The 15,242-nt window shown below is 45.1% G+C and overlaps 2 protein-coding genes across 2 annotated transcripts in view; both read right to left on the bottom strand.

Annotated features, from left to right (window-relative positions):
- The window catches only part of Galnt18 (polypeptide N-acetylgalactosaminyltransferase 18), a 292,370-nt gene that overhangs the window by 160,190 nt on the left and 116,938 nt on the right, over nt 1–15,242 (bottom strand). The gene's annotated exons all lie outside the window — the stretch shown is intronic.
- On the bottom strand, nt 10,807–11,876 carry LOC101838498 (prothymosin alpha-like). Its single transcript, XM_005075672.4, has one exon. The coding sequence runs from the start codon at nt 11,814–11,816 to the stop codon at nt 11,484–11,486; it is 333 nt and encodes a 110-aa protein (XP_005075729.2). The 5' UTR covers nt 11,817–11,876; the 3' UTR covers nt 10,807–11,483.

The raw sequence follows: 15,242 nt of genomic DNA, 5'->3' as shown, positions 1-15,242 counted from the left end.
TCTCTCAGATGTTTCTACAGAACACACTCTGAGGAACAGATGAAAAACTCTTGCTCCACCCTAATGCAAGGCTTCTGCGGAGGAAAAGCCTGACCAGTTGAGGGGTTGTAGGTCTCTGGGGCTCTTCACGGAGCTCTGCTCTCTTGAGTTACCATAGCGGAAAAAGTCTTATGATGGAAGAGATTTTGAAACCAAGATTCCAGAAATGAGTAGGCACCCCTCTAAGCAAGAAGTAGCCTGTGCCCATAGCATGTGGCATATTCTTTAGGTGTGGAGCTAGAGGAAGGTGACATAGATCATTGCAGGAGGGACAGAGAGACAAGTTCAGCTGTCTGCCAGACTCCAGAACCCCACTTTCCAGTACGAGATAGACAGGGCATTGAGAGTGCTGCTGCAGAGGCAACTGTTGCTGCCTGACTATTTGAGGTCAGCAAAACCCAGCTTCTTTCAGCCACACAGCACTGAGAAGCTAAGTCTGGGGAGATTATTTTGGGGACTGCTGTAGCCAAGAAAAGCTGTCTGAGTTGCTATAAACACAAAAGGACCAAGGCTGCTTTATTGCCTTTGTGAGGGTTTCAGACAGTGCAGGGCTAATGAAGGCCCTGAGCCGCACTGTCCCAGACTCTGAAGAGACTTCAGAAGGACAAGATGAAAGGTGGGGTGCAGCCCTGACAACCTGGCCCTCATTATAAGTGACTCTGATGCTTCCTGGTGGCAGGCAAGCTTCACATCTCCAAGACAGCGCCTTCTCAGTAGCTTAAGCTTTTCCTGGGGACACTAGGAAAAGGCCCCTTTCCTAGAAAATCCTAGAAGACAGGGTACCACTGATGAACATCTTCTCAAAGGCCAGAGATGTGGACACCTCAGATACCAAGCCATACCACCTCCTCAGAGCCCTAGTCCCACTAGACATCAGCCGGTCACCAGAGCACTCTTTGTGGGAAGACCAGGAAGGTAGAAAGCTCCAAGTTTAGCAGACCAGGGTTGAACTTCCAGCCTGCGGCTCACTAGCTAAGGCTGAGCAAGTTGGTGACCCACTGAGTACTCATGCAGCAGAAACAGGCTAAAAGGAATGTGTACCTCATAACAGTTGGACAAAGCCATTTTCACACACACACAGTGCTGAGCACTGCTTGAGCTGTGATAGACGTCCTATCACCATTACAACAGTAAACAGGCTAAGATCCCTGTTCCTGTGTGCCACATGGCAGCCCAGCACACTGCGAGACCCCAGGCTGAGCAGCCAGATTCCCACTCAAGTCCATTCTCTACCAGCTGCCAGCTTGGTCACATTTGTACACACTTCAAAGCCTCTGGCTTTTTCCTCCATGAATGTAACACAATAACCCTAATTACCACAAAACATTTGGGTGGGGTGTATTAAGTTCCACACTCAGGCCAGCACATCCATGACTTAGTTCTTGGCCAGCCTGTATGCACTATAGCACAACTACCCTGAGAGCACATCTTATAGTGAGGCCCCTTCCCCAGAGCACCTCACAATCCTGCTCTACAGCCTAACAGGATGCAAGGTCCTTCAAAGCTCATCTACAAACTTGCCTGAGCAGAGACAGGAAGGATGTCCCACCTGCTGACCTCAATTTTGTTGTTTTGAGGAGGTCTTTCTCAGTATCTAATACAGATGTCTAAGAATAGGATAGAGCAGGATTCCCTGAAGGGCCCCCTTCTCCACAACTTTCCTTTGTCTGCCAGGCCCCGAATCCATTCCTGCAAACTCTGCCACTACATGAGGACATGCCAGTGACTAGACAATGGCTTATTTTCTGTCAGATCCATGAGAACCATGTAAGCTCCACAGGAAGGCTGGGAGCTCTGAAGGTAACTTGTGCCTTGGTCATTGCTGGGACCAACATAACACATCATCTAGAATCAGCCCCATACACCTTGTTGACTTGATGTGTCGATGTCAACCAAAATGGTGTTTGTAAGGGCTATATAAAGCCCAGGGCTTACTGTGAAAAGAGGATTTGTAGAATCACACTGTCCCTCTAATACTGTTGCCACAACTGAACACCATAGACTGGTAATTGGTAAAGAACAGGAATTTATTTTGCTCGTGGAGGCGTTATGCTCAAGAGCATATTGCTGACCCTTGATGGGGGCTTCCTGCAGAGAGCGACTTCCTACAGAAGATAACTAAATATCTTTTATAATAGACTTACTCTTAGGATAACAGCCCCATCCCCTTCATAGCCTGTCAATAAATGAACAGTCACTCACTCATGAGGGCAGAGCCTGCATAACCCATTCATCTCCCATAGCTGCCTTCTCAATGCTGTTACATTGGTTCTCAAGTTCTCCACACTAACTTTTTGGGGAAACATTTAAATCTAACACATTCGAAGCAAGGGAGCTGAGGCTTGCAGAGGTAAGTGTCTCATGTAGGGATTCTCAGTAGGAAAATTAGGCAAGCAGGATGCCATCTCTGGAGTATGTCACTCATGGTGCCTCCCAAGCAGTGCAACTATTGAGCCTTTAGCTCTTGCCCTGTTCTGGTCCTAACTAGATGGCTGTGGAGAAAGCAGTTTTGTATCCTGACTCTTTCCATCAGCAGCACTGTTGTCCTGGGTCATGGAAGGCCTAGCAAGAAGATGACCCTTGAGTGAAGGATGCGGCTGAGCCATTAGGAGAGTGGTCTCAATAGAAAGCCTCTCACAGGAAGCAATTTGTACTTTATTCTGGGTTGCTTGTAAGATAAATAAGCCTCTTTGGAATGCACAGCCAGGGAGGAATGGGTGCTCCATCTCACACAAAGAGCAGCTGATGGCAACCAGTTCTGACAAGAGGCCAGGGCACAACCATCTGGAGGCTGGCCATGCTTCCCACTGTGCTGCAGCGCCCAGCTGGGACAGAGGAAGGGATGGCCAGGGTCCAGTGACAATACATGGTTGTCAGACTCCCTAGCTCAGGGCAGGCCTGGGGCTGCAAGGGGAAGGTGGTCACATGAGCAGCAGAGACTATCAATGGTAGTCTTCACTTTCTCTCGATGGCCTGGTACAATCCTCAGAGCTGTCCTTTTATGTCCCCCAGTAAATCAAACTGAAATCAATTTAGGATGGGGATACTCAGAGAGATGTGTGGCATGACGGAACTGAACTTGCTGAAGTTATTCCTAGATGGTGTAGTTGGTAGTGCAGAAAGACACTAGTATATGATAGGGCAAATTCTTGCTGAACCCCTGATTATCCAGAGTGGAGGAAAAGTACAGACCATATGAACTGGGTCCATTTAATGTGACTGAAATGTATACCATGCTATGTTTACTAAGCCACCAGCAATCTGAAGTATGTTTATTACAACATTTCATCTTCAGAGTAACCCATGAGGTAAGCATGACCACCTTTGTTTCTGCATAAGGAGACACAAGTAGGGCTGAGGATAGCGCAGCCAGTAAAGTGCCATGAATACAAAAGGACCTGAGTTCAGTCCTCAGAACCCATGCAAAAATCCGGATGTGTTAGAACATATTTGTAATCTCAGCATTGGAGGGTCTGAGTTTCACGTTCAGTGATGAGAGAACTTGTCTCAAAAATTAAAAGTGGCAAATGATCAATGAAGATACCCAATGCCAACCTCGTGTATTCATGTATATTTGTACTATCATACACATGTGTATGCACAGTAACATAACAGACACACACAAATGTAATAAGTAGGGGGCTAGGAGCAGAGGGACCATCCATACATGATGCTCTACACTATTCTGTCCTCTGCCTCTACTACAGACCTGCCACCCCACCAACCCATCTCATCCCAAGCAAGACACATTCAACCCAGTACCCAGAGGCCCAGAAAAGCTACAGAAGAAATCACAACATTATTATGTTGAATAAAATTAAACAGAACTCAACAGGGCTACTGTCACTTATTCGACTACCTCTGTGCACAATACTCAGACAAGAGCTTTGGGTAGATGAAAATATATTTATTGAGCAATCAAATAAAAATACTCTTGGTTCAGACTGCACCCTGGCATATAACTTATTTTTATAAATAAAAACCTAGTCTTATACAAATGCTTGAAAAGAAAGTTGCCTTTCAATGGAGCCTCTGCATTTCAGCATAAAGGAGTGTGTCTGAGTTATTCACTAGAGATAGGAGATCTGATGACTGCTATATATTTAGCATTTAGAAAGCCTGAGGATTCAGAGGGCTTGCTGCAGGCCTGAAGATGGGCCATGTGTGCATGAGTGCTGGGGGTGGGTGGGGGCATATAGAAGTCTCGTTTTCAGCATCATGAGTATTCTATCTGCAAAGGAAGTCGCAAGGACAACAGTGGCAGGGCTATCTTTTTTCAGAATGAAAATGTGTCTCTATTGGTCGAGAGAGAGAGACAGAGAGAGAGAGAGAGAGAGAGAGAGAGAGAGAGAGAGAGAGAGAGAGAGAGAGAGAGAGAAGCACTAACTGGCCATCTATCACATACAAAGCCTCTGGGCTGGGTACTCAGCATATACTGGAGGCAGCAGGTGAGTTTTTGCCTTGTGGAGTATACCTTCTATTGGCAGAAACAGACATTTGGTAAATAAAGCAGAAACATTGAGCATTAGAGTCTGTGACATAGAGAAAAGGGACTATAGTAGGGGAGGGGAGGTACTGTCTGGATGGCTTAGGTCACACTTGAGCTGGCATCTAAAAAATGAGAGGGTTAAACCACAGGCAGAAGAGATAGCAGGGATAGGAATCTTTGTTGCCAAAAGGAGTTCAATGATCAAAGATGGACAATGGTCCCAGTGAGGTTGGTAAGAATAAGTTAGGCAGGAGGCTGAAGCGAGATGGCAGAATCCTTGTGAGATTGGTTGAAAAGTGGGGACTTTGTAATAATAGTAATGAGGAGAGCTGCAAGGGTCTTAAGCCAAAGAACACTGGGAGATGATAGGCAACCTTCAAAGTTCATTTGGGTGGACAGTGGATAGGAGATCATCTAGGCGAGACTGAGTCATTGAGAGAAGTGGCTTGGATGAAGCAAGAAAGATTGGAGATGGAAAGAGACAGCTGGATTTATACTTTGGGAGTAGAAACACCAGACTTTAAAGTTAAGGAAAGGTGAATTCAAACATTGAAGATCAACAAACACAAAGCCCGGGGATTTATTCTTTGCTATATCCACAGGGTTTTAAAACTGCAGAGGGTCCCATTGAGGGAAGCAAAGCTTTGGAAGCAACAAATGAATCCAAATGATATTCAAGTGGGTGTTTGGATGAATGGACAGACAGTGATATAATCTGTAGATGGATGACAGACTACTGGAAAATAAATAGATCAATAGATATTGTGTTAAATAAGAAATAAATAGATGATAGATGGATGAGAGATGTGGTAGATTGAATAAGAGTCCCTTTCCACAGGCTCATATATTTGAATGTTTGGTTCCCAGTTGGTAGAACCGTTAAGGAAGGATTAGTACATGTGGACTTTCAGGTTACAAAAGCCCGCGCCATTTGAGTTTTCTCTTTCTGCCTATGGTTGTGGATTAGATGTAAGTCTTCTCCAGAGCTACCCTATGAACTCTGACTGCCTTTCCCCAGCACCAGGTTCTACATATAATCTAAGATAAGGCTGGTGACCCCTAACTACACCTAGACCTCCCATCTAGCATACAAGGAATGCTTCCCAGGAGAGACAGACACTTAAGCCGCAAACATGCAGAGAAGAAAGGTTGAATACCTTCCGCATGTACATTCAAGCTTCTCCCATTTCCATTTTATTTCAATGAAAAGAATAGCATATGAGAACTCTGTTTTACTCCTTTTTCTTCTAATTCTACTTGGTGTCACTGCTCTCGTGCCTTCTACCTGCATAATACATCTTGTTATCATTACTGCAGTTGCTGCATCTTAAGTAGCTGATAATTATCATATTTCTAGAGCCTGTTAACATGCACTTTCCCCAGCAAGATCCTACTCAATCTCCATGTGAGCCATTTATTTCATTTTTTTAGGAACATCACAGGTGGGTGCTGACTGGAAAAGCAATCATTAATCTCATTAAAACAGCAGGGCGAGGCACTGAGAGCACATCTCCTGACATACCCAGAGTGGTGACTTGTGGCTCCTGAGACCCCCGAATTGAGTTTTGTTCCTCTTAGCCATAATGAGCAGTAAAATCCAAAAGCATACTTAAAACGAAATCTTTGAAATTTGACCTGAGTCTGCAGATCCTGTTGTTGCAAGTACTCACATCATGGGATTGCTGCCCAGCCCCAGAAAAGCTAAGTGGGCAGCTACACTTGTACAGCATTTGTATGTGCATTTCCTAAAGATGTCTAGCTTCAAACAGCTTAGCAGAAGAACAATGGGAACATCCCTGGGTGTGGTGGAAGCAGAAAGATGAATAATTTAGCAATAGATCAGTAATTGAGGTTAATCTGCCCTATGAGATTCTGTCTCAAAAGAAGACATTGGGTGCCAGGGATGTAGCTCAGTTGGTAGAGTGCTTGGCTGACCCACATGAAGTCCTGTGTTGGATCCCCAGCATGGCAGTGCATGTGTGTGATCTCAGTACTTGAGGGTGGGGAAGATCAGAAGCTTGAGGTCACTCTCAATTATATAACTAACCTGGGATACATAAGATCTTGTGTCAAAAGGAAGAGAGGGAGAGGCCGGCAGAAGGAGAGAGGAACTGGCAAACTGAGGTAGGGATGTGGCCCAGTGCCAGAATGCTTTTCTACCATATGCAAGAACCTTGGCTCAACCCAACACTTCACAAAACAAAAAAGGTAAACACCACTGAATTCCCCTGGCCTACAGGGGCCATCTAGAATAATACACCCAACAATCTACAGTCATTTCATGGAATTCCAAATCACTCAGTCCAAGCAACACTCTCTACAGAGGTTCAAGAGTAGATCTGGGGAGCCATGGTTTACAGAACTTGAGTGAAGACAGTCCTGCCTGCAGACAGGAATCTGTAACACTGTTTGCATGAGCATGGCCTCCTCCCATTAGCCTTCCCCTCTTGTCTGTGGGAGTCAGTGAGCTCTCTACATGTCAGTTCAAGATGTTGCCAGCTAGGCTTATGGAATTGAGAAACCAGTTCACCCAAGTCCTGCTCCAAACTGTATGATAACTCTAGCTCAGCACTTGCCCAGTCTCTGAGCAGCAGCAGGATGGGGGAAGGGCATCCCAGTGTTAACAAAAGCACAGAAGAGTGACTCTGTATACTCATGCCCCCGTGGGATTCCAACTCTTGGCTCTGTAACAGAGGACTTATTAGAGCTCAGAATGGTTCAGCTTACACACAAAGACACACTGACACAGATAAACATGTGAATGAGAGAGAGAGAGAGAGAGAGAGAGAGAGAGAGAGAGAGAGAGAGAGAGAGACCCTAAGTTCTGTTCTATGGAATAATAATCAGGAAGCATGAACCCCCTTGGGTATACAGGGCTAATTGGACACATTCAGAAGGGAGAAATCTCTTTCAGATACTATAAAATTAAAGGCAATAAATAAGCAAATTAATGTGTTTCCTCCAATCTGGAGGTGCCTCCTTTATTGGCTCATAAAACATTGCCTGGCATGCTGGCTCTGCTATCGACAGCTCAGAAACAAGGTTGCACCACAGTCCGCTAATTGGAACATTCCTTTCTCAGGAAACTCCTTAGTAAAAGACTGGAGTTCAGTTCCCACTATCTCTTGGCAGGGGTTGTGGCTCAGAGGTGCTTAGATATTTAAGACAGTATTACATGGCAGCTTGGGGAGGAGATGACAGAAATGAAGGAGGCAGACTCCTGAAGATGCTGAGTCAGGGAGAACACTAAGCTTGCAATCCTCTCCAAGGTCCCAGTATGTAAAGGGTTCGAGGTGCCCCTGTGATTTCTCCGACAATAGGACATGCAACTGCAAAGCAGATGGGAAATTGATCTGCATTCACCTGACTGAGGGAATAAAACGTTGAGTTAGTCCAGATTGAGGACAGGATTTGGGCTTAATGAGACAACAGAACCTTCTAGAAAATTTGTATGGTGTGAAGTTGGGAGACACATGAGTCTGTGCCTGATACACACCCAAGAAACTGAGCCACTAAGCTCAACTCCCATGGCAAAACCAAGGCAAACCTCCTGAGGGAATATTTTAATAGCTAAAATGCCCAAGGTGGCAGTCTACTGGGACAAGTGACACAGGTCTCTGTGAGTTGCTACTACAGGGGCAGAAACCATGGCAGAGCTGGGAACACCCAGTAGAAGTGAAGACTCTGCCTCTACCCAGGAAGGTACATCCACTTGCCTCTGTAGAGCATCTCCAGGGAACTCACAGGAGTAGAATAGAAGGTTCTTTTTTGTTCTTTCTTTTCCTCCTCACCGTCGTGTATACATGCTGGCATGTATGTGAGTACACAGTGTGGGTGGTGTATATGTGCACATGTGTGTATAGATGCCACACATCAACCCCATGTGTCATTCCTCAGAAGTAATTCATCTTGCTTTTTGAGATAGGATCTCTCACGGCCCTGGGACACATCAAGTAGGTTAAGCTGGTAGTCACCTAAACCTAGGGAGCTTCCTGTCTAAGTCTCCCCGGGACTGCCATTTTAAATATATGCTACCTTGCCCAGATTTTTACAAGTGTTCTGGGGTTCAATCTCAGATCCTCATGCTTGTATGGCAAGCACATTACCCACTGAGCCATCTTCCCATGACAAATGGAGGCTATGTTTTGGTTTCCATCCACACTGTGGCTTATTCTTGTCATTAATAAAAAAGAAAGCCACTATCTTCTTAGAATTCCCACTCCATTGCAGAGGAGACTCCCTCCTATAGAGCACATTTAACAGGGCAGTGGCATAAAGATGCCTCAGTAAGGTCCCCAGGAGTCTTGCTGATTCAAAGCACCTGAGACAGCAGCAGAGCAAGAAACTTCACCCCACCCTCCATGACTAATTTTATTAGAAAACCCCACAATTACAAACAGACCCTATGAGCAAATGCTTCCAAGTCATTTGGTCTTGATAGCTTCTTCCTGATGGTCAAAAGAGTGGCTTTGTGCTCTGGGCAAAACAAATGTATATCTGGGGCAATTTATCTAGATTTGCCTAGATAATATGAAGATATAAAGAAGATCTTAAAAGCTGTTGAAGAGGGAGGGAAATAGGTCACAAATAAAAGAGCAAAAAACTAGATTATAAAAGTAATGCTGGGAGACTGAAGATAGTGAATCAGTGCCTTCCAAATTCCAAGGATAAATTCATTTTCAAAAACCCAGAGTTCTACAGGCAGTTCACCTGCCAATCAATTGCAAATGGAGAATAAAGTTATTTTCAGAGGCAAAGGAAAAATATGCATTTCCCATGGCCTCTTTTCTGGGGAACTCCTGGAAGACGTGTTCTTACAAAAGAAGGAAGTAAACCAAAAAGGGAAAACAGAGGATTAAAGCCAGAGGTTGAGCCCAGGAGCCAGGATAAGGGGCTTCCCAAGATGAAGGCATACTAAGTCTTGAATGGCAGAACCAGGGCAGTTCATGAACAAACAGCCCTGCAGAGCAGAAGGATCAAGGGCTCTGGGAAGCACAGGGAAGCAGATGGATTATATGATACATTCAAACATTTGGAAAGTAATATCAAACTTATAAAGCAGATTTGATGGAACATGTAGGAAAATCATGGAGGCTAAATGTGCACTTAATCTTTTTATATAGAAAGAGCAAATATGAGTGTGGCTAGAGGTTTGCCTATTGGTCCTCATATCTGTCCCCTACTCTGCCCCCACCTATGTGAGAGGTGCTTGGTGCCAGCCTCGGAAACCTCAGTGTTCAAAGGTGGCTTCCATTTAAATTTAACCTGAGGTACTGAGAGGCTCCCCGGGGCCCAATATGACAAGTGCTCAACACTAGACAAAACTAACTTCCTACTAAGGCTTTTGCTACAGAGAATATAAAGGGAACCAGGACATGCCCTGGCTTTTGAGCCACTCACTGCCTAGAGTCATCCTCTGCCAGCCATGCAGGCCCCATGCCATTGGCATACCTGTGCTGGGCACTTGATATTACCTGAGACTATGCTCTCTATATTCACAGAGGCAAGCTATCAGAGTACTCCATCTTGGCTCCAAGACTCTTGATGCCAGTGGGTATAGAAGGAGACATCAAGAGGCAGAGGGTGAAGTTCGGCTGTTCTGCAATTAGGAGGCATGCTTAAGGGTTGGGGAGGTAAGGGGTGCCATCTTGGCTTCACCAAAACCATATGGACAGTGACAAAAGCATGGATACCCAGAGAATATACAAGCTGTCTGTCTCTTAGAGGCCCTTGCTCTGCTCTAGTGGCAATTTGGCAGCATGGTTACTGAATAGCAAACGTAGTTAAAGAATATCCCGATTTTACTAGAATGACTGTCGTGCAAAGTGATCAAAAATACCAGCTCCCATTGATATTGGAGATTAGCTAAAGCAAGATCAAACTTGTATTTGAATGGGAGTCAGGGGCAGAAAGTCAAGGACACTCAGGACTTAAGTCTTCTTGCCCGTTACTAACCTAGTCTCAAAATCTGAAGTGTGGTCCACAGACCAATAGCCTGGGCTTTCTCTAGTAGCTTGTCAGAAACACTGGTTCTTCTATTGTGTTGCGATGTTTGTTCATAGAGCCCAGGCTATTCCTTCATTATCCATGCAACTGAAGCTGTCCTTGAACTCTTAATCCTCCTACCTTCTCCCCCCAGATGCTGGGGTTATAGGTGTATGTCATTACAGCCAGAGATAGTCTGCAATTAAAAAGTGTTCAGAGGGTCTGGATATAATGAGCAGGAGGCACTCAGCCTCAGGCAGACTTGCTCCAGTTCTTCTTGTTTTTTTTTTTTAAGAACAACTCAGCAAAATAAAATTCCGGTTTATTGTTGGACATTGTTTCACACATATATGAGACAGGCCAAAGATAAATAAATAAATAAAACTGCAACTTCATAGACAAAAAAAAGGAAGAAAAAAAGAAACCTTTTATTTTTGGCATTTTTAACCATCTCGTACAAACCAACTACTTATAGTACAGCTAGGTACATACACACAAAAAAAGTTACTGGAATGCTCGGAATAAGATTGTTTTTGTTTTTACAACGTTGTTTTTTTCTACTTTGAGATTATAATGAACATGGTCACACCACAAGTAAGGTCAGGAGTAGAACATAGAACGCTCTGAAGGCTGGTTTGGTCACCTGTTATCATTAAAAATGGCTGATGCCCTAACAATATTACAAAAATATAAAATGTAAATAAAACTACAAACAAATTTTCCTTTTAAAGTATTTTTAAGAAAAAAAGCAGAGCTTTGGAAGTTTTGGTTCTGTTTTCCTCCCCTGTTGCAGATTCATGTTGTGGTTTTGGTGGGGTGGTGGAGAGCGCATGTCATCTGTGGGTGGCACTGCCCACTATGGGCGGGCCTGCTCCTCTACTTGAAGGTGGCCACCTTTAAGTTCTGAGACACAGGAAATGGAGGGTGAATAGGTCGCGGTGGCCTTAAGTTTAGCTTTCCTTTCTGGTGTCTAGTCATCCTCACAGGTCTCCTGCTTCTTGGTGTGAACATCATCATCCCCATCATCTTCAGCTACCCACTTGCCCATAGGAGCCTCAGCTTCCTCATCTTCATCTCCATCCTCTTCCTCACTGTCGCCTTCTTCCTTCCCCTCCTCTTCCTTTCCACCTTCTTCCTTTTCTTCCTCTAACTCACTGTCAGCCTCCTGCTCCCCATTTTCCTCATTAGCATTCCCATTGGCAGGTGCATCTCTTCCATTGTCTGCCTCCTCCACAACTTCCTTCTTCTCCTTCAAGTCCTTGGTGGTGATCTCGGAGCTGGTCTCCACGGCCACATCTGACATGGTGGGGCACGCTGGTGATACACTGCAGCGAGTGAGGAAAGAAACCGAGTTCGAAGCTGGGTGTTGGTGGCACATGACTTTAATCCCAGCACTCGGGAGGCAGAGGCAGGCAGATCTCTGTGAGTTCGAGGCCAGCCTGGTCTACAGAGCGAGTTCCAGGACAGCCTCCAAAACAATACAGAGAAACCCTGACTTGAAAAACTGAAGGGGGATAAAAAGAGAAAGAAAGAAACAGAGTTTGAGGACTCTGACTAGAAAGATGCCTGAGTCCACAGTGGTGAAGGTGGCTGCAGTGAGCACAGAGCAGAACCCGGGAACAAAGCAAAGATGGCTTTTCAGAGCAGCCAGAGGGGTTTGCTCCATTTCTTGATAGATTTCCTTCTTTATCCACTAGACGCTTATGCGCTACCATTGTGAAATGTTGGCCAGTTCCTACTGGGTTCACTTTAACACTCATTGTTGTGCCCACGAGGGAGTAGCCACTCTAGGCCTGCACTTTCTCTACTCCTACTTCTTATACTGGGCTGCCCTTCTCCCAGCTCCACTCCCTCCAGGGAGACCCTCCCCAGCCCCTCTGGGCTCTCCATTGCCTTCATGTGGTCTACCCAGAATAGTATTTATCCAACTAATGCCCTGATAACTTTTCCAACTCCCCATCACATGAGAACAGAGGACTGGGCTACCTTTATGTAACCATCTGCTGGTGCCGACCTAAAACACTTTGCTGAAGGGAAGAATGCTGGCTGGATGATCCTCTGGTGGTAAAACAGCTCATAATTCCAGAGGAGCCAGCTGTCAGAGGATCTGAGAAGTGTTCCCACCCTAGCTCTGGCCTGTCAAAAAGCTCTGGGAGCCAAGGCCTAGAAGAAGCTGGAGACAGGTCAATATGTCAACCCAAGACCATTGTGAAATGCACTTTGCATCTTCCATAGAAGTGAGACCCTGAAAGGCAGATGGCACAAAAGTCAACCCTCAGTGACCCTAGAGCTGCAGCAAGACAGGCAGCGGGGGCTTTTCTCTTTCTTTTTAAAATAAACAATGAGCCTAATATCTGTGTGTGAAATGGTATTTAGACTCCTCCCTATGTACTTTTGGAAGGCTGAGTGACAAGGCTGATTGAGAAGCTGTGAACCCTGTGAGGGCAGATACAAGTTGAAGGTTGCAGCAAAGTGGCCATGACTGGAGGGGTTGGGTCTGGTGAATGACCTCCACCTGCCAGAAAACAGCACCTGCTGTGCACAGGAGTCACCACACTACCCACAGCTAATGATTCCTGAATTCAGTGATGATTTCTATGAGCTGTATCAACAGATATGGAGAGAGAAGCTCTGAACAGTTGTTAAAACTCTATATAGTGTCCAATGGTAGAGCTGCTGCATACCAGACTCGGGATGCCCATCTGAAGCCATCTGTCTCCAGGGCAGAGCTCTGGATGTGCAACAGGCCCTCTGCTGACCTGGAAACTCAAGGCTGGTTCTGAGCAATCTGCTTCTTCTCAAAAATAGTCAGGTGAAATGTTAGGAAAACACCCAAGGAACTCTGGGCTGCTTTCCAATGAACACAGGAACTCTAGTTAGATCCTCCACAGAGTACAGAACTTACAAGAACAGGAAGTGTTAGAAGGTCAGGGCTCAAGTAAGGTGAGGATCTCACTGTGCTGGCAGAACTGGGAAAAATAACCTGAGAACATGCCCAGAAGGAAGGAGAAGAAATAGCACCGGTGCAAAGGCTTTTGGGAACAGATCCCACACATCGTGACCCAAGGCAGAAGCTCAGAAAGATAAGAACGTGGAGGTCAGAGGTGGCCTTGGGTCCCTAGAAATGGTCATAACTCCCAGGGAAGGCTCTGAATTCATCTGAGATTTTGTACAGACATTTGAGAGTCAAGTGGGCCCGTTGACACTGCACCAACACTTATAAGATGCCTGGCACCATCCCAGGTGCCGTGTATCTCTGGCCCTTGTTGTCCTTTCTCTCTGGTATTCATTTCCAAGGCTAGATAAATATCTCAGTAGTAGAGCGTTTGCCTAGCATGCACAAGATGGTGGATTCTACATCGAGTAAACAATACACACATACACACATACACACACACACACACACACACACACACACACACACACTTCCAGACATTCCTTTGCCTGTTACACATCTGAGGATCAAAAATCTATTCTCCTATCAAGACAATTCCACTACAGAAAAGAAAACACTAGGAATGCTGTTCTTTGTGTGTGTGAGAGACAAGGGACATTAAACTCCAGTGACCTTGTATTGCTTGTGATACCTCTGCTTCTGTCATGAAGGGACAGAGTTGCTCGTAGATCTAAGAGTTAAATAACTCCCAACGGCATTTCTTCATCTTCTTTCTAGTTTTTTAATAATTCATAGTATCAGACAGGCTGACAACTTATTGAAAATGGTTCCTCACCTGGAAAGTGCTTATTACTTACAGTGTGCCATCTTTATTACATCGATACTGACATTCAACACTCAATAAATCTCCATGCCCTCCATGGAGAAAGGCTGACAGCCAACAGGAGTCCTGCATTTCTCAGCCTTCCATTGCTGGTTTTGGTTTCAGGGTGATCGAATATGCTTGGAGACGTGTCCATATACCCAAGGCAGGGCTGAATAGAAAGAGCTGGGCCCTGAACGACTTTCCTCAAGCTTATGGCACCTTCTCCAGCCTGGCCAAGCTTCTGGGATACTATCAGTGACGGAAGCACATATGAAAAGATATGTAGGCACACACAGGATCATCAAGAGAGTACAGAACCTTTGGTTCCATGCCCTATCACATGACCTACTGTGTTGGCCACAGACTTTCCTAATGCTATGTGTCATGTCCTTAATTTCCCACCTGCAGTAAACCAATATACTCCCAGCCTCTGTTTATGTGGTAGTCTCTACGTTGAATGACAGATGATCCTTCAAGCCCAAGTTCAATGCCTCTTACTCATGTGACGTTGTCATTATCTACTATGGAAGAGCCCATGGGTCTCCAGTCTGAACCCAGCTGAGCTTCATGCACATTGCAGATGGGACATCTAACTGTCTAGTTCTCTGGAGAATCCACAGGGCAGAGCAGATATTACCTATTTCAGTATCTAAGTGATAATAAAAAGTCTGGAATCAAAACAAAGGATAAATGAGGGAGTGAACACATGAGTTGCTTTTCTCCCTCACTTATCTCTTTCCACTTTCCCTTACCACCTCCCCCTTTTTCTGAGAATGGATTCCTCAAACTGACATCTTCTTTGCTAAGTCACTGAAACAAGAGATCGTGGTGGTTAATACTTTGGACTCCAAAGTCAGACAGAATTCTCTTTATGGCTCTACCTTTAAGCATAACAATGACATAATTTCCTAACGTCTTTAAGTCTCCACTTCTTTATCCATAGCAACAGATAGTATATTAACAGTAGG

This window comes from Mesocricetus auratus, unplaced genomic scaffold (genome assembly GCF_017639785.1).
Source record: "Mesocricetus auratus isolate SY011 unplaced genomic scaffold, BCM_Maur_2.0 Super-Scaffold_4256, whole genome shotgun sequence".
NCBI classification, from domain to species: Eukaryota; Metazoa; Chordata; class Mammalia; order Rodentia; family Cricetidae; genus Mesocricetus; species Mesocricetus auratus.
This window is presented reverse-complemented; position numbering and strand designations above follow the sequence as displayed.

What these genes read in the sequence shown, in the direction of transcription:
- LOC101838498 (XM_005075672.4), bottom strand. Translation starts at nt 11,816, where the DNA reads ATGTCAGATGTGGCCGTGGAGACCAGCTCCGAGATCACCACCAAGGAC.